Source organism: Hypanus sabinus, chromosome 16 (genome assembly GCF_030144855.1).
Source record: "Hypanus sabinus isolate sHypSab1 chromosome 16, sHypSab1.hap1, whole genome shotgun sequence".
Taxonomy (NCBI): domain Eukaryota; kingdom Metazoa; phylum Chordata; class Chondrichthyes; order Myliobatiformes; family Dasyatidae; genus Hypanus; species Hypanus sabinus.
This window is the reverse complement of record NC_082721.1, coordinates 45,089,862-45,112,541: the sequence shown is the minus strand read 5'-3', so window position 1 is coordinate 45,112,541 and position 22,680 is coordinate 45,089,862. Positions and strand designations below refer to the sequence as shown.

At 42.9% G+C, this 22,680-nt stretch overlaps 1 protein-coding gene across 2 annotated transcripts in view; it reads right to left on the bottom strand.

Annotated features, from left to right (window-relative positions):
- Nucleotides 1-22,680, bottom strand: part of LOC132405837 (procathepsin L-like) — a 66,464-nt gene that overhangs the window by 7,802 nt on the left and 35,982 nt on the right. For both annotated transcript variants that reach the window (XM_059990828.1, XM_059990827.1), the window contains 4 exons: nucleotides 20,846-20,963; nucleotides 15,952-16,093; nucleotides 8,753-8,875; nucleotides 2,084-2,263 (listed from right to left, as the gene is read on the bottom strand). In XM_059990828.1, coding sequence (XP_059846811.1) covers nucleotides 2,084-2,263; nucleotides 8,753-8,875; nucleotides 15,952-16,083 — 435 coding nt within the window. In that variant the 5' untranslated portion in view covers nucleotides 16,084-16,093; nucleotides 20,846-20,963. Of the gene's footprint in view, nucleotides 1-2,083; nucleotides 2,264-8,752; nucleotides 8,876-15,951; nucleotides 16,094-20,845; nucleotides 20,964-22,680 lie in introns of those variants that run through there.

Below are 22,680 nucleotides of genomic sequence, written 5' to 3'. Positions count from 1 at the left end.
AGGAAAGCTTATGCAGCAATACGTTTGGCACCAGCTTGGCTGCAGGAGCTGCCAGAAGGATGTTCAAATACGTCCAGCTGCCTTAGGGGCTCCACTTGGGACTTGCTCTGGGTTTACTCCCATACCCTTCGTCTCTCCCGAGGCTGCCATCTCTTAATCCTACCTAAATCCCAATTTGAATTCTCCCTGATTCTACCATTCACTTCTGCACCATGGCAAATTAATTTACAAACCTGTGGTCACAGAGTGAAAGTGCAAATTCCACACAGACAGCACCCAAGGTCAGGATTGAACCCGGGCCTCTGTTACAGAGCTGGTATTGTAAAACATTGCGTTAAATGCTACTCAAGGTGATGGTGGAAGGTTGCTTTTCTGATTGGAAGTCTGTGACCAGAGGTGTACCAAATGGATTGGTGCTGAGACCCTACATTAACAACATGGATGTGAATGTACGAGTTTTGATCAGTACATTTGCAGATGATGTAGACAGCAAGGATGGTGATATAGATAGTTAGGAAGTTGGGTGGAGCAAAGGCGAATGGAATTTGTCCTGCAATAATGAGAGGCAGGACACTTTGGAAAGATAATTAAGAGTAGGATATGTACAATAATGGTAGAGCACAAGAGAGTGCTGATAAACAGATGGAGCTCAGGGAAGTCACTGGAAGTGGCAGCACAGGGGATCAGGTGGTGAAGATGACATGAGATGGTTGATTTTATTGGGGCTGTGGCAAAGAGTAAGAGAACAGCTTTATGTTGCTCTGGAAAGCACATTACAGGACAAGGATACAGCATTTCAGCAACGAAACGAGTCTCTTTTACTGTTAAGCAAACAAGGAGGCTGAAGGGCAACCTGACAGAGGTATAAATATATTGTGACGGGGATAGATAGGCTAAATACTAGAAATCTTTTCCCATGGTGGGTGTGTGCTTGACCAACAGATTTAGGTTTAAGAAGGAATTTAAGGGAGAATTTGTTTTCACCCAGAAGGTGGTTGGGGTCTGCAACACACTGGTAGATAGATACAATGAATATTGTGGACTGAAGAGCCTGCTTCTGTGTTGCAGGAACCTGTGGCTTGATGAAATCCAAAAACATTCCCTTGTTTACTACTGTTGCCACCAACTGAAATGTACCCTTATGCAGAGGGAGCTTGGGTAAGTAATACTGAACATTATTTATGTTGGGCGTTTCAGGTAACAATGGAGAAGATACAGGAGATACATGAACAGATCCAAATATTGGACATGTCAAAATTCTACCTCATAGCATTGTTAATGAGTGTTTAGGCAGGCTTCATCTCAAGATCAACTTACTTTGTTTTAATTCTACATGCAATATATATTGCATATTGAAATCTGAAGTAAAACAAAAGAGCATATTTAGAATTGAATTGCCAAGGATGTCTCTAAAGCAGTCAACAGCAATGAAATTCATCACAAGTCACATGCACCAAGTTTATAATGTAACGTTCAAGTTTAAATCTATTGTTGTCATACACAAACACAGCATGAACTCCATGAAAAATTGCTTTTTGAAACAGCAACACAAGAGAAGAAGTGAAACATATATTAACATAAATTGACATAATCACACATTCAAAATTATGATCAACATAAACAACTTATGTATGCCGTAGTCCACCTCTAACACTCTGCTTCTTTGACTTCAGTAGAACTGTATTTTTCAGAGTAAGGGATATTGTGTACAGGATTTTGGAGAGTAAGGGATAGTGTGAACTGTATTTTGGAGAGTAAGGGTTAGTATGAATTGTATTTTGCAGAGTAAGGGTTAGTATGAACTGTATTTTGGAGAGTAAGGGTTAGTATGAACAGTATTTTGGAGAGTAAAGGGTTAGTGTGAACTGTATTTTGGAGATTGAGGGATAGTATGTACTACATATAACACTATATTACATATTGAATGTGCAGGATTTAGCATGAATTGTGTGTATGGCTGAACTCCACAGACAGCAGCAGCATAATTGTGCAAATGGGCAGCACTTTCAATCAAATAAGACTTATCTTCAATGGTTATTAAACAACATCAATCGCACATCACTATTACCACTGGATTTCTTACCTGGTCCTTGACATCTGTAACCAGACCCTTTTTCCTCCAGTCAACACAACTTGGAAGTTTGGAAACATCTTCACTTTCATCATCATCAAGCTCATGGGATTCTTCAACTTCTTCCTCTGTTGAGTTTTCAGCTTTACTTCCGAGGAAACCATTCATGAGTTTATTGAACTCTTTATTGGTCTAGAAAGACATTTACAGGGTCATACATTAATGCAGTGACAGTCCAAGGCAAATCAGAATCAAGTATATTATCAGTCTAATATGCTATGATTTTTTTGTTTTGTGGCAGCAGTATAGTGCAAAAAATAAGAATGACTATAAATTATAAAAATAAGTCAATAATGCAAAAATAGGTAGATAATGCAAAGGATGAATAATGGTACAGTGTCATGGGCAGTTCAGAAATCTGATGGTGAAGGGTAAGAAGCCATTCCCTAAATGTTGAGTGTAGATCCTTAGGCTCTTGCATGTCCTCCCAGAATGTCAGCAATGAGAAGAGAGCGTGCCCTGAATGATGAGGGTCCTTTTTGAGCAGTGCCCTTTGAAGGTATCATTGACGTGCAGGAAGAAGGTATGAAACCTCCTGTGGTTACAATACAGTAGCATTGATTTTGCAGTATCAGGAGAGATGATAATATTGAACACCTTTAGCAGAGAGGATGTTCTTGCTTACTCTGTATCTGAAATCTGGTTTTTCAGACAAGCACCTTCCTCCCCAGGTGTGTACCCCCGTATATACTTGGGCCATTGCCTAGGCCTTAAGGGTAGGTAAGTGGCAGCTTTGCTGATCCTTTTGATTAATTTATTTTAGTGACCGAGTGCGCCTGCGTGAAGTGTGTTAACTGTGCAGCTCCTTTTCTACATTGCAGGATGGGGTAGGTCTTTGTGTGAGTCATTGCTTTAGCCTTCCATTTAATAGCTTTTGCTTAGCTTGAGTTTATGGTACTTGTATGGCTAGTCTTAAATCTCCATGTGAACCTGAGGCACTGACGCTCTTTATTATACCGGTGTAGTAACTTTACCTAACACACTTTATTGAACTTTATTCAGTCTGATGATAAATCAGGAGCTCTATTTTATGTGAAACCTGACTTGTCTCTCCATGTTTTTAACAAAACTTCTGTTTGTCAATAAAATTTGTTATAACTGTAAACTACCTTGTTGGACTGTCTGCATTAAAGAAATCCAGAACCTGCCTGTACTACTGCCTTAGCAGTTACATGATTACTATCTTTCTGGAATTATGAAGCTGCTATTCCACAGTACAGCTGTACTTAAACCACTGCTGGAGAGTACTGGCAAAGCATAAACTTGGACAGAGTTGTCTGGGGGAGGTGGGGTGAGGAACCAACCCATTCTAATGAAGAACCGTTTGTACGGGTTCTTTGTACAAAGAGCACTTGTGGCAAGAAGTCGCCATGGAGGAGACTATAGGATGTGAGCCCTCTGCATATGCCTGCACTTTTAAAAGATTTACACCACAGTCAAATGCCACCCCCATCTGTGAACATTTATCAGAAATATTTCTCAGTAGACTAGTCTTAACTCTTATAAGTAACTGCCAGCACCTTTAAGGCATGATGTAGCTTACCTCAAAAGGATCAGCCTGCAGGGATCCTGAGGCAAAGTTTCTGAGAGGGTGACCCTTATCTAGATATTGGCAGCAAAGTAGCTACTTGAGATTTAACAGGTAACTGCCTGTTCTTGCAGTAAAGTCTGGGTTTAGACTCAGAAACCCTGCCTCAGATCCCTCGGGGCTACCTCTGATGAAACACTGTTGCTCATTGCTGCCATGCAGTTTTCAAGAATAGCCCCAATAACAAAGGAATGGAATTTTTCATTGTTGGTGTGACCTCAGCATTTGCATCTGCAAAGGACATTCAGCCAGAGCTGGAAACTTCCCAAGTGCAGCCATTCATAGGGGACACTCCTGCCCTTACTGCCTCCTCGCTGGCACATTCATAGGGGACACTGCTGCCCTTACTGCCCCCTCGCTGGCACATTCATAGGAGACACTGCTGCCCTTACTGCCCCCTCGCTGGCACATTCATAGGGGCACTCCTGCCCTTACTGCCCCCTCGCTGGCACATTCATAGGGGACACTGCTGCCCTTACTGCCCCCTCGCTGGCACATTCATAGGGGACACTGCTGCCCTTACTGCCCCCTCGCTGGCACATTCATAGGGGACACTGCTGCCCTTACTGCCCCCTCCCTGGCACATTCATAGGGGACACTGCTGCCCTTACTGCCCCCTCACTGGCACATTCATAGGGGACACTCCTGCCCTTACTGCCTCCTCCCTGGCACATTCATAGGGGACACTCCTGCCCTTTCTGCCCCCTCCCTGGCACATTCATAGGGGACACTGCTGCCCTTACTGCCCCCTCGCTGGCACATTCATAGGGGACACTGCTGCCCTTACTGCCCCCTCCCTGGCACATTCATAGGGGACACTGCTGCCCTTACTGCCCCCTCCCTGGCACATTCATAGGGGACACTGCTGCCCTTACTGCCCCCTCACTGGCACATTCATAGGGGACACTCCTGCCCTTACTGCCTCCTCCCTGGCACATTCATAGGGGACACTCCTGCCCTTTCTGCCCCCTCCCTGGCACATTCATAGGGGACACTGCTGCCCTTACTGCCCCCTTGCTGGCACATTCATAGGGGACACTGCTGCCCTTACTGCCCCCTCCCTGGCACATTCATAGGGGACACTCCTGCCCTTTCTGCCCCCTCCCTGGCACATTCATAGGGGACACTGCTGCCCTTACTGCCCCCTCGCTGGCACATTCATAGGGGACACTGCTGCCCTTACTGCCCCCTCCCTGGCACATTCATAGGGGACACTGCTGCCCTTACTGCCCCCTCGCTGGCACATTCATAGGGGACACTGCTGCCCTTACTGCCCCCTCCCTGGCACATTCATAGGGGACACTGCTGCCCTTACTGCCCCCTCCCTGGCACATTCATAGGGGACACTGCTGCCCTTACTGCCCCCTCACTGGCACATTCATAGGGGACACTCCTGCCCTTACTGCCTCCTCCCTGGCACATTCATAGGGGACACTCCTGCCCTTTCTGCCCCCTCCCTGGCACATTCATAGGGGACACTGCTGCCCTTACTGCCCCCTTGCTGGCACATTCATAGGGGACACTGCTGCCCTTACTGCCCCCTCCCTGGCACATTCATAGGGGACACTCCTGCCCTTTCTGCCCCCTCCCTGGCACATTCATAGGGGACACTGCTGCCCTTACTGCCCCCTCGCTGGCACATTCATAGGGGACACTGCTGCCCTTACTGCCCCCTCCCTGGCACATTCATAGGGGACACTGCTGCCCTTACTGCCCCCTCCCTGGCACATTCATAGGGGACACTCCTGCCCTTACTGCCTCCTCCCTGGCACATTCATAGGGGACACTCCTGCCCTTACTGCCTCCTCCCTGGCACATTCATAGGGGACACTCCTGCCCTTACTGCCTCCTCCCTGGCACATTCATAGGGGACACTCCTGCCCTTTCTGCCCCCTCCCTGGCACATTCATAGGGGACACTGCTGCCCTTACTGCCCCCTCGCTGGCACATTCATAGGGGACACTGCTGCCCTTACTGCCCCCTCCCTGGCACATTCATAGGGGACACTGCTGCCCTTACTGCCCCCTCCCTGGCACATTCATAGGGGACACTCCTGCCCTTACTGCCCCCTCCCTGGCACATTCATAGGGGACACTGCTGCCCTTACTGCCCCCTCGCTGGCACATTCATAGGGGACACTGCTGCCCTTACTGCCCCCTCCCTGGCACATTCATAGGGGACACTCCTGCCCTTACTGCCTCCTCCCTGGCACATTCATAGGGGACACTGCTGCCCTTACTGCCCCCTCGCTGGCACATTCATAGGGGACACTGCTGCCCTTACTGCCCCCTCGCTGGCACATTCATAGGGGACACTGCTGCCCTTACTGCCCCCTCGCTGGCACATTCATAGGGGACACTGCTGCCCTTACTGCCCCCTCGCTGGCACATTCATAGGGGACACTGCTGCCCTTACTGCCCCCTCGCTGGCACATTCATAGGGGACACTGCTGCCCTTACTGCCCCCTCGCTGGCACATTCATAGGGGACACTCCTGCCCTTACTGCCCCCTCCCTGGCACATTCATAGGGGACACTCCTGCCCTTACTGCCCCCTTGCTGGCACATTTCTGCAGAGTGCCTCCTCCTGCTTTGTGTTTCTTTCTCCAACCTTTTAGTTGTTTCTGATATTGTGGACCTGGTACAATTTCTGCTTCAGTATAATTTCTTCATTTCTCTCCACTGATTTCAAGGATCACCCTTGAAATTGGGTTAGAAAGTAGTGCTACTTGGGATGCTGGGTTGTTGAGCCTCTGTGAGGTTTGTTATGTGGAGAGCTGTGCAACACTCTGTCTGTGATGTATCTAGCCTTTTAAAGAATGCTCATTTTTAGCCTACAGCATTTTTTTTTGTTCTGCGAGGGAACAGAGACCATTGCAGTTTCAACCAAAATAGATGGAGGTCCAGCTGGAAATGATTCTTGGGCATGATAATTATTGACCTGAATGAGGCAATGCATGGAAAAAGTGCATATAATTCCCATCAGAAGTCCATCCTTATTAACAATGGCTTTTTTTTCAATTGACAAATGTCTTAATGTAATTTTTTTACATTAATTCTTTGTTTTTTGTAAGTCATCTTTTTTCAGAATCTGATATAAAGGGAGGTTGGTTTCAGTTAAAAATGACCAAAGCCATTGTGCAATTCTCATTGTACAATTGGAACCATTATTTTTCATGCAACTAAGTTAATGGGAAGCCACCTTCTTTTGTGAATGCAGTAGCCATCTTGCATTGTGAATATAACCTCACAGAACACTAACCAGTGGGGGAAACGAGTAAAAGCTATTACTGCAAGATGCTAAGTTTTCTAGGGCAGAACTGAGCATCATTGATCAAGTGAGTTTCAGCTTTCATTACCAGCCAGTGTAAATCAATTGCCAGCTGGACTGCAGTTGAGGTGTATATTTCTCTTCACTGTCCTTGGAATAAAGCAGAATTTCCAGCAGCATTCCTAGTTCTGATTGTAAATCAATGCAATAAAGCAAAGGAGTTGCACAAAGATCAGAAACAGAGAAAATATGGGAAAGGACAGATGGCATCTAAGGAAAGAGAAACAGAATGAATGAAACAGAATGAAACTCCAGGGTGCAGTTCAAAATTCTAAGTAAATTAATTATTGAAGTATATATATGTCACCATATCCAAAAGATTCTTTTTCTTGTGGGCATACTCAGTAAATCCAAGAAACAGAACAGAAGCGATGGAATACCAATAGGACAAAGAATCAATGCGCAAAAGGCAAACCGAAAATACAAGAGTAAATTAAAGAACTGAAGGTGTTATATTTCAATGCACGCAGAATACAGAATAAGGAAGGCGATCTCTTAGTGCAGTTAGACCGGCAGGTGTAACGTTGTGGGCATCGCTGAGTCGTGGCTGAAAGAAGATTATAGTTGCAACCTTGATATCCAAGGATAGACATTGTATTGAAAGGATAGCCAGGTAGACAGAGAGCGTGTTATGGGTCTAATTTTAAAAAATGAAATCAAATCCTTCAAAAGAGGTGACATAAGATTGGAAGATATAATGAACTGCAAAGGTAAAATGACCTTGATGGAAGTTTTATACAGGTCTCCAAACAGTAGCCAGGATGTGGGCTACAAAGTGCAATGGGAGATAGAAAAGGCATGTCTAAAGGGTAATGTATCAATAGTAATGGGGGATTTGAATATGCAGGTAGGTTGGGAAAATCAGGTTAATGCTAGACCCCAAGAAAGAATTTTTAGAATACCTGCAAGATAGCTTTTTAGAATAGCTGGTGGTTTAGCCCTCTAGGAAGATCAGCTATTCTGGATTGGGTATTTTGTAATGAACTAGATTTGATTAGGGAACTTAATGTGACAGAACCCTTGGGGAGTAGTGATCATAATATGATAGAATTCACTCTGACATTTGAGGGAGAGAATTTAAAGTCAAATGTATCAGTATTGCAGTGGAGCAAAGGGAATTCCAAAAGCACGAGAATGAAGCTGGCCAAAGTTGATTGGAAGAGGACATTAGCAGGGATGACAGCAGAGCAGTGATGGCTGGAGTTCCTGGAAGCAATTCAGAAGGCACGGGATAAATATATCCCGAAGTATTCTGAAGTCCCGATTACTCATCTGTGGCTGACAAGGGAAGTCAAAGCTAACCTAATAGAGCAAAGGTTTGTAGGGAGTTAGTTGCGGAAACATTTAAAAAGCAACAAAAGGCAACTAAAGACCATGGGAAAGATGAAATATGAATGTTAACTGGACAACAATATCAGAGGGTACCACATGTTTTTTTTTCAGATACTTTTTTTTCCAGAAGTTAAGTGTTCCTTTACTTCACAACAGCAAATACAAAGGTGACACTAGCCTCCTGGCAGCAGCTCACCATGATGGTGAGCAGAAATAATGAAATATGATGTTAAAGGGTCAGATGAAAGAATCAGAGATTGGCAAGAGAGATTGGACTTTGTTACATGATATCAGTGAATGTAAAGAGCTCATTCAGTAAAAGCACCTCATAACTAGCATCTGATAGACAAATATTTTAGATATTGTACACACCAGATCTCCAAACTGGTTCATTGCCACAGTAAATGTGTGCTTCCCCATTGCATACTCTCGATTGTGCTGTTCAATGTAGCTCATGGCATTTTCCCAAATCATTCTCCTGTTGATCTCCTCGTCCTGAAAAAGACATCATGACGTCAATCTGTAGCACCTTTCTACATTATCATTTTACAAATTTTTCAAAGGTTGCACACAAAATCTGAAATATTAATTTACAGTGATTTTTAAATTGCTTCAGTTAGTCTGAAAGGTGGGACTGATTTCACATTTAGGGTCAACACTACTAGCATTTGTGTAGCACATTTGATCTAGCAAAACCACCCAAGTTACTGCACACGAGCTTCAAACAAAATGCTGAGCAGCACAAAACATCAGAGCAGATGATCAAGAGTTGTTTTTTAAAAAAAGAGATGGTGGTGGATTACCTTCTGAAAACTTTCCAGAGTTTAGTGCATAGTACTGATAATACATCTTTCAACTGAGAAATGAGTAGATTTTGAGATTGAGTCAGAGTCATAGATTAAGAGTCACAGCCTTCAGCCCAACTTCTCCATGCCAGCTGTTTTGCCCAGTGAGCTGCTCCCATCTGCTTGTACTTGGCCCATGGCCCTCCTATCTCTATACTTTTGTAATTGGCCTTTAAATTTTGTTAATGTGCCTGCCTCAACCTCTATCGTGACAGCTGTTTCCAAATATGCACCGTCCTTTGCCACGAAGATGCCATGATGTCCCTTTCAAATTTCTCGTCTCTGATCTCAATCATATACGCTTTATTTTTCTGCATCCCCTCCCTGTGAAAATGATTATGCGCATTCACTCTATGCCCTTCATGAATTTAATAACTGTATCAGATTCCCACTCAGTCTCCTACCTACCAGAGAATAAGGTCCTAGTCTATATGATCTTTCGTTTGAACTTGGACTCCCAAGTTCAGGTAACATCCTGATAAACTAGAAAGAGTGCAGTGATGATTTAATAATGTCTTTCCTATAAGGGTGACCAAAACTGTACACAATACTCCAAATGTGACCTCACCAATGTCTTGCATGAACTGCAAAGTGACTTCCTAACTGCAACGTCCAATGAAGGCCAGCATGCCAAATGCTTTCCTCATCACCCTATCAACCCATGCAAATGTGCATTTGCACTCCTTGACACTACTCTTCACTGTGTAAATCGCACCCTGGCTTGGTCTCCCAAAGTGCAATCCCTCACATTTATTTGAATGGAAAGCCATTTGTTATTTTGCAGCCATATGTCTAGCTGATCAGAATCTGCACATTTTTAAAAGCTTCTACACTGTCTACAATGCCGGGTAGTTTAGTATCACTCCAAACTTATTGATTATGCTTTCTACATTCCTATCCAAGTTGTTTATATAAATTTCAAACAAACCTCCCAGCACCAACTCCTGTTGCACACCACTAGATACAGGCATCTGGTCCAAGAAATAACCCTTGACCATCACCATCACCGAGCCAATTATGAATCCAATCGGCCATCTCCCCCTAGATCACACGCTACTAAATCTTCCAGACCAACCTGTCATGTCTTGCTGAAGTCCATATAGGCAGCATCTGCTGCCCTACCTCTCCTCTTGGTTACCTCCTTAATTCTGTGCACCTACAGTTTCTTCTCTAGCTTCCCGCAAGGTCCAAGTGAGGTCCTGGGATTTATTCATCTTAATGCACTTTAAGGCCTCCAATACTTCCTTCCTGTTAACTCTTATGTGGTCTAAGGCATCACGGATCATTCCCCCATTTCCTTTGCTTTTATTGTTTAATCCACAGTAAAACTGGAAAAAAAATTTAACTGAAAATCTCATTTCCTTTTCCATACAAAGACAGCCATGCTGATTGTTATGGGGACCTATTCTCTCCCTTACACATAATATTCCTGTAGAATTTCATGTGTTTGCTTCAGTTTGAATGCCAAATGCCTCTCGTATCCTCTTTTTGTCTTCCTGATTTCTCTCAAACGTACTCCTCAACTTGTAGTTGCCAAGAGATTCGGTAGTTTCTAATTGTGTTTACATGTAATATAATACCCTCTTGTTGTTCTTAACAGAAGCCACAATATCTCTTGTCAACTGGGGTTCCCAAAATATGCCAACTTGCCCTTCACGCTAACAGGCTCTGAAGGCTCTGAGCTCTTGTCATCACACTTTTTAAGAACCTTCCTCTTAGCAGACACTTTTTTCCCTTGTACTCAGTCAGCCTCTGCAAAGACCTTGCTAATGGCTCTAAAATTTGCTCTACCCCCGTTCAGATCCTAACACATGAACTAGATCTCTCCTTCTCCATAACTATTTTAAAACATCACTGGACCCAAAGTGCTTGCTGACAGATTCCTCTGGTACTTCTCATTTTGCAGGAGGCGGTCCAGCGTTAACACCCTCTCTATATCTTTATATTGTGGAACGATGCTTTCTTGAAAAAATTTCACCAATTCCACTCCATCTAGGCCGGTTACTCTATGGTTGGCCAATTAAATATTAGGAAAGTTAGAATCTGTCACATACTAACCTATTATGTGTAGAACTTGCTGCAATCTCTACATAAGTGCTCCTCCAATTCCTGATGACTACTGGGGAGCCTATAATGTTATATAATAGCCTATAATGACTATAATGTAGTCAATCAGAGTGATAATCCCTTGTTTCTTAGTTTTACCAATATGACATTACAGGAGGATCCTCCCAGAACATCCACTCCAAGGACCATTGTTAAATTCCTTTAATCAAGAAAGCAACTCTCCTTCCTTTGTTACCTGCAGCTCTGTCATAACTGTACCATCAGTTTCCTGAAACAGTGAGTTGCCAATCCAACATTCCCTCAGCCATGTTTCTCTCTTGGCTGATATCCCAGTCCCCAGAGCAAATCTATGCTTCAGACTCATTCACCTTGCCCATTGTAATGAAATAAATGCCCTTTAAACCAATGATTTCTCCTCTCCCTTTACTGTGCTCCTGTCCACTAAACTAACTCTAATTACTTACAGCATTATTACCTGATTTCTCACCCACTGCTTTACTGCTCAGGATGCCATGTCACTGTCATTTTAGTTTAAAACATTGCAACATTGTAATTCAGAAGGGTGTAGGGCTGGAGATGATTAGACATGTGCAAGTTCAGCTTTGAACACATTAGAAATCATTGCTGAGAAATTCATAACTGATCTTTGCTTCACTAGCAAACATTGGGATGATACCTGAACATAAAGGTGGACTTGGGATACAGGTAGCATAATCATAGATGGTCCCAAGAAGGTAGAACAATGGAAGCTGGCTAAGTGGGTTTTGAAGAATTGTATTCAAAGGTAAGGGGTAAATCTGATTGTTTCAGCTGCCATTGACTTGAGGTAGGGCTAAAATTGGATGCTACCTGTAAAAGTCCCTGACAGGGATGTAGAACATATTCCTACTTTGTCCACTGCAAACAATGCTGTTCATTGGCTTACCACCTCACCACCGAGACTAATTTTGTGAACACTCGTGCCAATTGAAACTGGCCTCAAAGGGGAGGAGCATGGTGGCTGTGACAGATACTAGGAGGCCATCTACAACTGAAGCTGATCCAGGAGATCTTCAACAATGGCAGAACCTGGGAAAAAGGTAGGTTGAATTATGATCTGATATGGAGGCTTGCTGCAGGAGATGCCTGATTCTGCAGATCATGAGGGTAGACACACACTCAAAATGTAATGTGATATTGGCTGTTGCTTTCAGTGCTGTAAATTATTCAATAGATTTTAATGTGCAACCAATGTCGTTGAATGCATGTTTGAATGACATGTAGTGGGGACTGAGTAACTCGATAGTCCGAATTCTCATGTCTGTTCTCAAAGAACTACCATCATATCTTGCCTGTCTAATATTATTTGCCCCACTGTTTGTTCACTGTCTTGGTGCTAATGAAACCTTCAACAACAGAACAGTATAGAATGCCAGCCAAACAACTACATTATCCAACAGGCTTTCACTGCACATGCTTATACCTTTCCATTGACCTCAAGGGGCAAGAGGGCAACCAGTCGCCAGAAGCTTCTAGGAGAGTGACAAGTGAGACAGCTTCACATTATTTCAATGGAGGAGACAGAGGATGTCATTAATGGAATGGCCATTGTGGATGCTGTATCAGCTGTGGGGTGAAAACTCAAGAATAAATCACAACCTGCCTTGCCTTCATCCTACATACTCTTTTGATGGATTCACACTGTCATGATATAACATTTGAAGCCACAGGCTCAGGTACTGATGATGCATGTAACCTGGGAGATAACTACAAAATGGTATTGCTACCAGAAATGATAGATGTCCTGTGCTTCATTTATTTATTTCTCAGGATGTGGGCACAAATGGTGAGGGCAACATTTATTGCCCCAAATGGGGATACCTCTTTTTCCCTTATTAGAGAGAGAGGCTGTGGTATGTCAAATACCGGGTGAACGAGTAGTCTTTGGGGTACTGCAAGTCTGTGTCTTTATTGATGCTTTGCTGAACACTGGAGTACTCAGTGGGGGTTGCCGATGCTCTTTTGCTGGTGGGGTGGGGGGGTCCTTGCTTTGCTGTTGCTTGTGTTTGGGAGGGGTGAGTTGGAGGGAATTTGGGGTTCTAAGATTTAACTGTCATTCCATCTTTGGGGCACTCCTCTGTTTTCATGGATGTTTGCGAAGAAAAAGAATTTCAAGATGTATATTGTATACATTTCTCTGACATTAAATATCCTAATTGATTGGGGGGTAAAAAACCTGGGCTAAGCTGTCTCTCTGAATCATTGCAGTCCATGTGAAGGTGCTTCTACTGCACTGTTTACAGTGTGTTTCATGATTTTGGCCCTGCTGTGTTGTGATGGAGTAGAAACACCATTTGTACTGGTGTAGAAATGTAAAACACCATGGAGTAGAAAAAGCATGGTGTGTGATTTGGAGGGGAACCTGTTGTGCTGGTGTTCCCATGCATTTCCTTTCTTTAATCTTTATGATGGTGGGGGGCATCAGGGGCTTGCTAAGTGCTTGTCAGAGTAGTTGAAGTAGTAAATGCTGTCCCTGTTTTCAGATGCCACACACTGAAGCCGCTGTGTACTGTGTTAGGGAAAACAAATGTGGAGTGTAGTCAGTGTGATCCCCATCAAATAGACTGCTTTATCCAAGACAATGTCAGCGTGAATGTTGAAGCTGTACTCATCCAGACACATTGTGATTTTTGTGTAGTAGACAGAGAAAAGCCCATGCGTTACTCACTGCAGAGCACCCATCCCTGTGTGATTATGGTATTTATGTGACTGGTACTGTTGAGTTTCTGGCTAATGGTCACTGCTAGGATGTTTACACTGAAACTCACCAATGGCAGCATCAGAGATATACAGTACTGCCCTGGGCCATTTCAGCAGACTTGTTGAGTTGTTTATCTGCATTAATCCAATTTGATTGTATTGGATTATATCCCTCTAGCCCTTTCCCAATACCTGTCCAAATACCCTTTAAAAGTTGTAATGGTATCTGCCTTCACAACTTGCTCTAGCACTCAGTGGCTATGTTATTAGGTACACCTGCTCTTTAATGCAAATAATGTAATCCACCCATCATGTGGCAGCAAGTCAATGCATAAAAGCCTGAAGACACGGTCATGAGGTTCAGTTGTAGTTCAGATCGGACATTAGAATGGGGAGGAAAGTGATATTGACCATGGAATGGTTGTTGGTACCATACAGGGTGTTTTAGTATCTCGGAAACTGGTTTCCTGGGATTTTCATGCACAGCAATCTTGAGTTTACTGAGAAAAGTGCAAACACCAAAAAAAAATCTAGTGAGTTGCATTCTGTGGGCAACAACATCTTATTAATGAGAAAGATTAGCATAGAATGGCCAAATTGGTTGGAGCTGACTGAAGGTGGCAGTAACTCAAATAACCACATGTAACAACGGAAGTGTGCAGAAGAACATCTCTGAATGCTCAATTTGTTAAAGCTTTGAAGTGAAGGCATTACAGTTGCAGAAGATCTCAAACATACACTCAATGGCCATTTTATTAGATACAGGATGTACCTAATGACGTGGCCACTGGGAGTTTGTCACTCTGTGTTGGGGGGGTGGTGAAGAGGAAACTTATCATATCCTTTGTGGTGTGTCAATCTGAACTGTATACGATAAACAAATCAATGTTTTGTACAGTTTTAATGTTACATCCCAGATCTTGTCCTCAGTGCCTTGGCAACCATACTAAATGCCCTTTTCCCTCCCTTTTCCACCTATATTGCCACTTACTGGTAACCATGGGCTTGCACTCAAAGGTGTTTCTGTATATTAACACTGCCAAGGTCCTGCCATTTATTAGCCTGCTTTTTAACACAGCCATGTGAATTGTTGATGACCAATTGCAGCACAGGCAAGAGTCACCTAAAATCTGAACATTGTAGTACAAGTTCAGACTGCTGTAGTTGTGATTTTGGTTATGCATTTGAAAGTACTTTGATAGTTCCAGCAATCTATCCTTCATCTGCGGCTCTGTACAGAAGTCATAATGACAGCATTTATGATTAATTCAATGTTGTCAGCTTCTCTTCCACCAAGAATCACTTACTTCCACATCACCACCTGCCCACTAGCATGACCCTTCCATTCCCTCTCACCACCATACTCTTCTCCTCCAACACGCTCCTTTCCCAACACAAATCCTCGAACATTTTGTCACTCCCTCTCATTCTTTTTTCCTCAATTCCAACCCCATCTAATTCCCTTGCTGGCAGCCAGCAGCTCAGTTTATTTATATGTTGAACTGCTCCAGTGCAGGCCTGCTTCAGATTATGCTGCAACACCATCTGTGAGCCCTCCTTCAACTATCAGGTAGAACTTGCCTTTAATCACGCCACTGGGGTTGCATGGTATGTAAAGGCATTTAGGAGATGATCATCATGAACAGACCAAGGTTTGTTCATAATGCAGCTTGATTTTGATTCATTAGTGTAGCTGGGAGTGCTTGTTTTGACAGTGTGGCAGGCTGACACTGCAGTAAACAGCAGCAATGGGAAAGTAGGATGTTAGATCAGTGGCGAATGGGGAAATGAGGGCCGTACAATTCAATAAGGTGGTCGTTGATGAACTGTTTAGAAAGAGACTACATGGGTTGCCCTCCTTCCCTCCATCCCCCTCCTGACATAGACTGTCAGAGTTTAGTCTGAGAAATTCTGTTTTACCTTTGCATAGTGCTTATTGTACTGTAATTTCCAGTTCTTCCATTCTTCATCTAGAGTTGATCTGAATGTGTAGTCAGAGGCTACAATCAGAATAGGCCCCACCACAAAGCCCAGAAACAAGGTGAACTTCATTATGCAGAACCTAAAGAAACAAATGAAATGGCGTTACACTGAGTTGTCTGTGTTCACTATTTGTGAGAAAGGTAGATGTTTTGTAGAGTTACTGTTAATAGAAAGCATTGGTCCTGAGCATTCTGCCCCAGTGACTCTCAATGTTTTCCATTTTTGCCTTAGCAAACTGAAAAATGCCTCGGGAGCATGGTTTCTGGATTAGTATCTAGCTGTCCTTCAGCTTAGCTTAAATAATGTTCAAAGCAAGATCAATTATTCAAATTAATAAGCTGTAAAGAAAAGAAGACTAATTTTAGCTAACTAGAAATCCCTGCATTGGAGTATCCACAGTAATACTTGGCAGTGACTGGGAACAGAGCGCTTCCCATTCCAAGCATTCCCCATGAGGTCAGAGCACCAAACTTTGCATAAACTAATGTTTTAATAATCATAATGTTCTGTGTGCTATTTATGCACTGACATTCATGTGCTAAGCTGTAGAAATAATTATAAGCATTATTTGCATGTTGGGGCTAGTAGTTGGACCTGTAGCATTGTGGGCAATCTATCTCTCCTGGCCTTGTCACATCGCATTGTCCCTGCTTTAACTGCAACACCCTGCATACAGATTGTCCTCAACCATGATGCCTTTATGCTAAACCTGTAATCATCCAATAGGGTTCAAGAGTGGCAAATACAGAGAAAGGGGCAGCACCTTTAGTTTTCTGTCAAGTTGTACACCATCCTAATTTGGAAATATATTGTCACTGGTCTCCATCTCTGAAAGCACTGTAAGTATAGCTTTATCAGAAGGACTGCAACATTTCTAGGCTGCATCTCACCATGAACTCGAGAATAGATAGAATGAACAATAAATGCTGGTCCCTGTAAACTTTGCCAATACTGGAAAAACAATTGAGAGAAGCCTAAAATGATACAATGGAATGCATTCTAATGCCACAAACTTTCCTTTGTTGTTTTATCATTAATTAATCATAATGCCTTAGGTGCAAGAAGAAATTTACTGAGAGTATTCCTCGCATTTGTAAATTTAAGACCATAAGACACAGGAGCAGAATTAGGCCATTTGGCCCAACAAGTCCGTCTCACCATTCAATCTTGGCTGGTCCTTTTTTTTCCCCCTTCTCAGCTTCATATCCTAGCCTTCTTCCTGTAACTTTTGATGCTGTGTCCTATCAAACTCTGCCGTGAATACACCCAATGACCTGGCCTCCACAACTGCCCATGGTAATAAGTTCCACAAATTCACCACCCCTTGACTAAAGAAATTTCCCTGTACTGTTTTAAATGGGCACCCCTCCATCCTGAGGCTGTGCTCTCTTGTCCTAGATACCCCCACCATGGAAAATATTCTTTCCACATCTACTCTGTCTAGGCCTTTCAACATTCAAAAGGTTTCAATGAGATCACCCCCCCACCCTAAATTCCAGTGAGTACAGACCCAAGCTATCAAATTTTCCTCATATGATAACCCTTTCATTCCTAGAACTATCCTTGTGAATCTGCTCTGAACCCTTGCCAATGCCAACACATCTTTTCTTAGATGAGGAGCCCAAAACTGCTCAAATACTGGTGTGGTCTCATCAGTTCCTTATAGACACTCATCATCACATCCCTGCTCCTGTATTCAAGACCCCTTGAAATTAATGCTAACATTGCATTTGCCTTCCTCACCAATGACTCTACCTACAAATTAACTGTTAGGGTGTTCTGCAAAAGGACTCCCAAGTCCATTTGCATCTCAGATTTTTGGATTTTCTCCCTGTCTAGTCTGCACATTTGTTTCTACTACCAAAGTGCATAACCATGCATTTTCCAACATTGTATTTCATTTGCCTCACTTGTCCATTCTCCTAATCCAAGTCCTTTGCAGCCTACCTGTTCCCACAACACTACCTGCCCCTCCACCAATCTTCATATCATCTGCAAACTTGGTAACAAAGCAATCTATTCTATTGTCAAAATCATTGATATGCAGCATAAAAAGAAGTGTTCTCAATACCGAGCCCTGTGGAACACTGCTACATACTGGCAGCCAACCAATCAGAAAAGGATCCTTTTATTCCCTCCTACCAATCATACGATGGTCTAACCTTGTTAGTAACTTTTCTGTAATACCATGGGCTTTTTGTCAAAGGCCTTCTGAAAGTCCAAATATACAACATACCCTGCATCCCCTTTAACTATCCAACGAGTAATCTCTACAAAGAATTCCAACAGATTTGTCAGGCAAGGTTTTCCCTTAAGGAAACCATGCTGACTTTGTTCTATCTTGTCCTGTGTCTCCAAGTATCCCATAAGCTCATCCTTAACAATTAACTCCTACATCTTTCCAAACACTGAGTTCTGGCTAACTAGTCCATGATATCCTTTCTGCTGCCTTACTCCACTCTTTAAGAAAGGAGAGATATCTGCAATTTTCCAGTCCTCTGGCACCATGACAGACTCCAATGATTTTAGAAAGATCATTGCTAATGCCTCCAAAATCTCTACCGCTACCTCTTTCAGAACCCTAGTATGCAGTTCATCTGGACCAGGTAACTTGCGTACCCTTGGGTCTTTCAGCTTTTTGAGCACCTTCTTCCTTGTAATAGTAACTGCACTCACTTCACTTCCCTCACACCCTTCAACACTTGGCAATTTGCTAGTAGCTTCCACAGTGAAGACTGGTGCAAAATACTCATTTAGTTTATCTGTCATCTACTTGTCACCCATTATTTTATCTTCAGCCTCATTTTCTAGTAGTCCTATATCCACTCTCTTCTCTTGAGTTTTACATATTTGAAGAAGCTTTTACTATCCACTTTGTTAGCTTGTTTTCATATCTCATCTTTATTATTTTGGAAACTATTTCAAAATTTAACAGTATTATCAAATTGTGTTTACTTTTGAAACGGAAAGTGGAAAAGTACAGAAAAAAACAAGAACTTTCTGATGGGGTGTGCTATTGGGGTAAGGATTTTCATTTTGATATCTGAGGTTATACACATAATAAAAAAAACAAGGAAGCCACATATTCCTTGAAAATGTGTAATTAACTGATGACTAGATACGGAAACAGTATCTATTAGTGAAGCCATGACAAAAGCAAAACAAAGCAATAGAATTTAGTTCTAAAGGCACGCACTGAAGTCCAAAGCATTTGTCAGACTTCTGTGAAATCTGGGACAGTTACACATGGAGTTCTGGACCCCAGGTAAAAATAGATACAGAATTCCCAGATAAAGTGCAAAAACATTTTACTGATGATGCTGGAACTGAAAGATTATTCTGACAGGAAACAATTTACCAGCTGGATTCTTCCTCCCCAAAAGGTGGAGTCTTGAGGGGATCAGAGGCTAGTTAACACTACAATAGTATCTTACTTTAATTTCTGTTGTAAACAAATTTCCTGTGCAAGCTCACATTTTCAATGCCTGCCATTGAACAGAGTCTGGAACCTACCATAGTTACAGCTACACATGTTGACCCATCTTATCCTTTCCAAAGTTTACAAGCTTCAAGTGAAATATAATGGAATAATGACTGGAGCCCTGGATAGTGCAACTGCTTTCAGACAACAGCACCAAGATGAGAAGATTTGCTTGCCACTTCAATTGGCTTCACTCCACTCTCACTGATGGACTTCAACTGCAGGATAATCTATTACAGCAAATTGCAGCAAATAACCAAGGTTATTGTAATCTCTACCACCAAGAAGGACCGGAGCAGCAACACTTCCAGCCCATATTCTATCCCATTCCACATGACTTGATTAGTGTAGCACTTAATGCCAATCTAGAAAACCTTCATCCTAAGTACATCAGAAATAACCCTCTGCAACATTCTCCAGGTGGCCAGGAAAAGGCAGTAAATTGTCCCATTTCTAAATGCATCAGAAGGAGAAAAAACATGGATAGTTTTTCTGAAGTGTTGAAGACTGAGGGAAACCTGATAAAAATGTATAACATTGAGAGGTAGGTAGATATTCAGTGCCGCTGAGCCCTTTGCCCAGGATGCAAAGATCAAACACTAAAGGGCATAGGTTTAACATTAGATGGAAAGTTTAAAGATGTACAAAGCAATTTTTTTAAATACATAGATTGGTAGGTGCCAGGAATGCTTTGTCCAGGAGATGGTAGAAACAGATGAAAGCAACTTCTATGGGGCATTTGGAACAGGTGCAAGCAGATGGAATTAGTTCACACTGTCAGTGACGTGGTGGGATGCAGGGAGTGTACCTTTGATTAGAATTAGACTACACAGTGATGCAGCTAGCGTAATTACTACACCACAGCTCTACTGAGCCAGAGTGACCCTTGAGTTTAGGTGCAGTGTATAAGTTCACACGTTCACCCTACAATTATGTACGTTTTCCTCAGCCCAAAGACGTGCAAGATGGGAGTTGTAAATTGCCCCCTGTGTACACCAGTGGTAGAATTGGGTGTGAGTCGACGGGAATGTAGGAAGAATAAAATGGGGAAGAGTAAGTGGGAATCGATGGTTGGTACAGATGTGCTGGGTCAAAAAACCTTTCCGTGTTGTGTGTTCCACAACATAAACATGTGGACGATCAAAACTTCATTGACCTATTGATAAGTAACTAGTTGTACACTTCCCAAAGCAATGGAACCAAGGAATTTGTTCCCTGTTCCATCTGGATCTTAGTACAAAATATGTCTAAAACCTGTCTCTTCCTGTGCCATTCTATCAAATCCCCTCCAGTCCTCTGCTGCCCAGTCTGTACAAGGAATAAAAAGATGGCTTGCATTAGCAGACTCACCTTGAAATGATGCTGCCCTTGAAGCTTCACTGAACATTTGGTGCATCCCAGTTAAATACTTGGGGAGTATCCCAGGATCCGCCCTCATTTCCCATTGCAACACCATTGATTGGGAAACCTATGGAAGTAACATCATGATTTTCAGAGTGATGCTTAAAAATCAAATTCCTCTTTTTGAGGACACGCAAGGTGCATGATGTAATTCTTCCTATTAGTTTTATTTTTGATTAATTTTATGTTTATTTTGTCTCAGTGCTGCACACTTGCAGATGTGCTTTGGTATCGCTAATGATTGCTCAGAGTCTTTCCATGAACATGCTCTGCTCCTGATGTATCCTGCACAAAACAAGGAAATGAGCAAGAATAAGTGTTAAGAGAACTCTATCCTTTCCAGAATTCTTTGTTCTGTGGGTTCATACAGGATTCAAGATCTGAGAGAAGAATGGTTTAAGATGTTCCTCTTTAAAAAAACTTGTTACAATGCAGCATTAGAAATAGGAGTAGGCTATTCATTCCCTCCAACCTTCTCTGATATTCAGAAAGATTTTGGCTGATCTAATCTGGCTGCATTATTTTATCTTCCTGCCTAGTCCCTAGAAGACTTGGTTTCCCATACCCCATTGAGTACAATAATCATGAATCATATGTTATCATGCAAAAGATTGTCAATGCAAAGGAACGAGTTCTGAGGTAATTTTCACTTAGCTGTCTGCACTGAGCTTGTTTCTCATGAACAAATTCACTATCTCCCTTTAGTCAGGACAGTGTCACCTGGTGTGAACCTGCAGACGGTGGTATTACTGTGAGCTCACTGCCTTTGGTTTTGTGATAGTTTCCTGTTTTGGAGGTGAACTCAGAGTATCCTGGGTGAGTAACTCCAGTTCCACGGTGTAGGTGGAGGGAAGGGATGGTTAGGCAGGTAGATGGACTGCCAGTCAAGTAGGTTGACTTCTTGTGGGAAGACATTTTAGCTGCATCTCTAGTTCTGCATGATGCTAAACTTGTTGAGTATTGCTGGAGTTGTGTGCTTCCGGGCACGTGGAGAATATTCCGTCACATTGCTGACTTGTCCTTTGAAGTGGGCAGCACTGAGGGACAGTTAGTTGATTCACTGCACAGCTCCATAGATCTGGATTCAGTGCTAACCCCGGTGCTATCAGTGTGGAGTTTTTGTTCTCTCTGTGACCGCACTGGCTTGTCAAGAAGCTCCAGTCTGGTGAGCAGTTAGGTAGACTAATGGGTTGCAGAGAATTGCCCTGAGTGTGTAGGTGAGGACAGAATCTGATGAATATGTATGGAAGGAAAATGGGATTAATCTAATTGGATGCTATGGGCTGAAGAGTCTCTTTATGACTGTGTCAGAAGTGATCACTACAGGATACTCTGCCTTTGACTGGCTCTTGTATTTTAGTTTCTGGTCAAAGTTGACCTCCAGCATGTTATTGGTAAACCTAACAACGATAAAAGGTAGTGGGGGGGGGGGACTTACTAATTGACCCAATCTGCATGCCTTTAGATGGGAAGGAAGAGAGCACCTGGAGGAAAACCACATGGTCACAGGGAGAATGTGCAAACTCCGCATCGATGGCTCTGAGGGTCAGGACTGAACTTGATTGAGGCAGCAACCCAATTAACTACACGTCTCTGCTACTCCAGCTTTATTGCCACTTGTCAGCCATGCCAGAATATTGTCCGGAACCTGCAGGTTGCACATGAGGCACTGCGTTTGCTGAAGTGATATGAAAGGAATTCAACATCGGACAATTATCAGACAACAACCATCTTCTGGCCTTGTGATGAAAGAATGGTTAACAATGAATCAGCTGAAGGTGGTT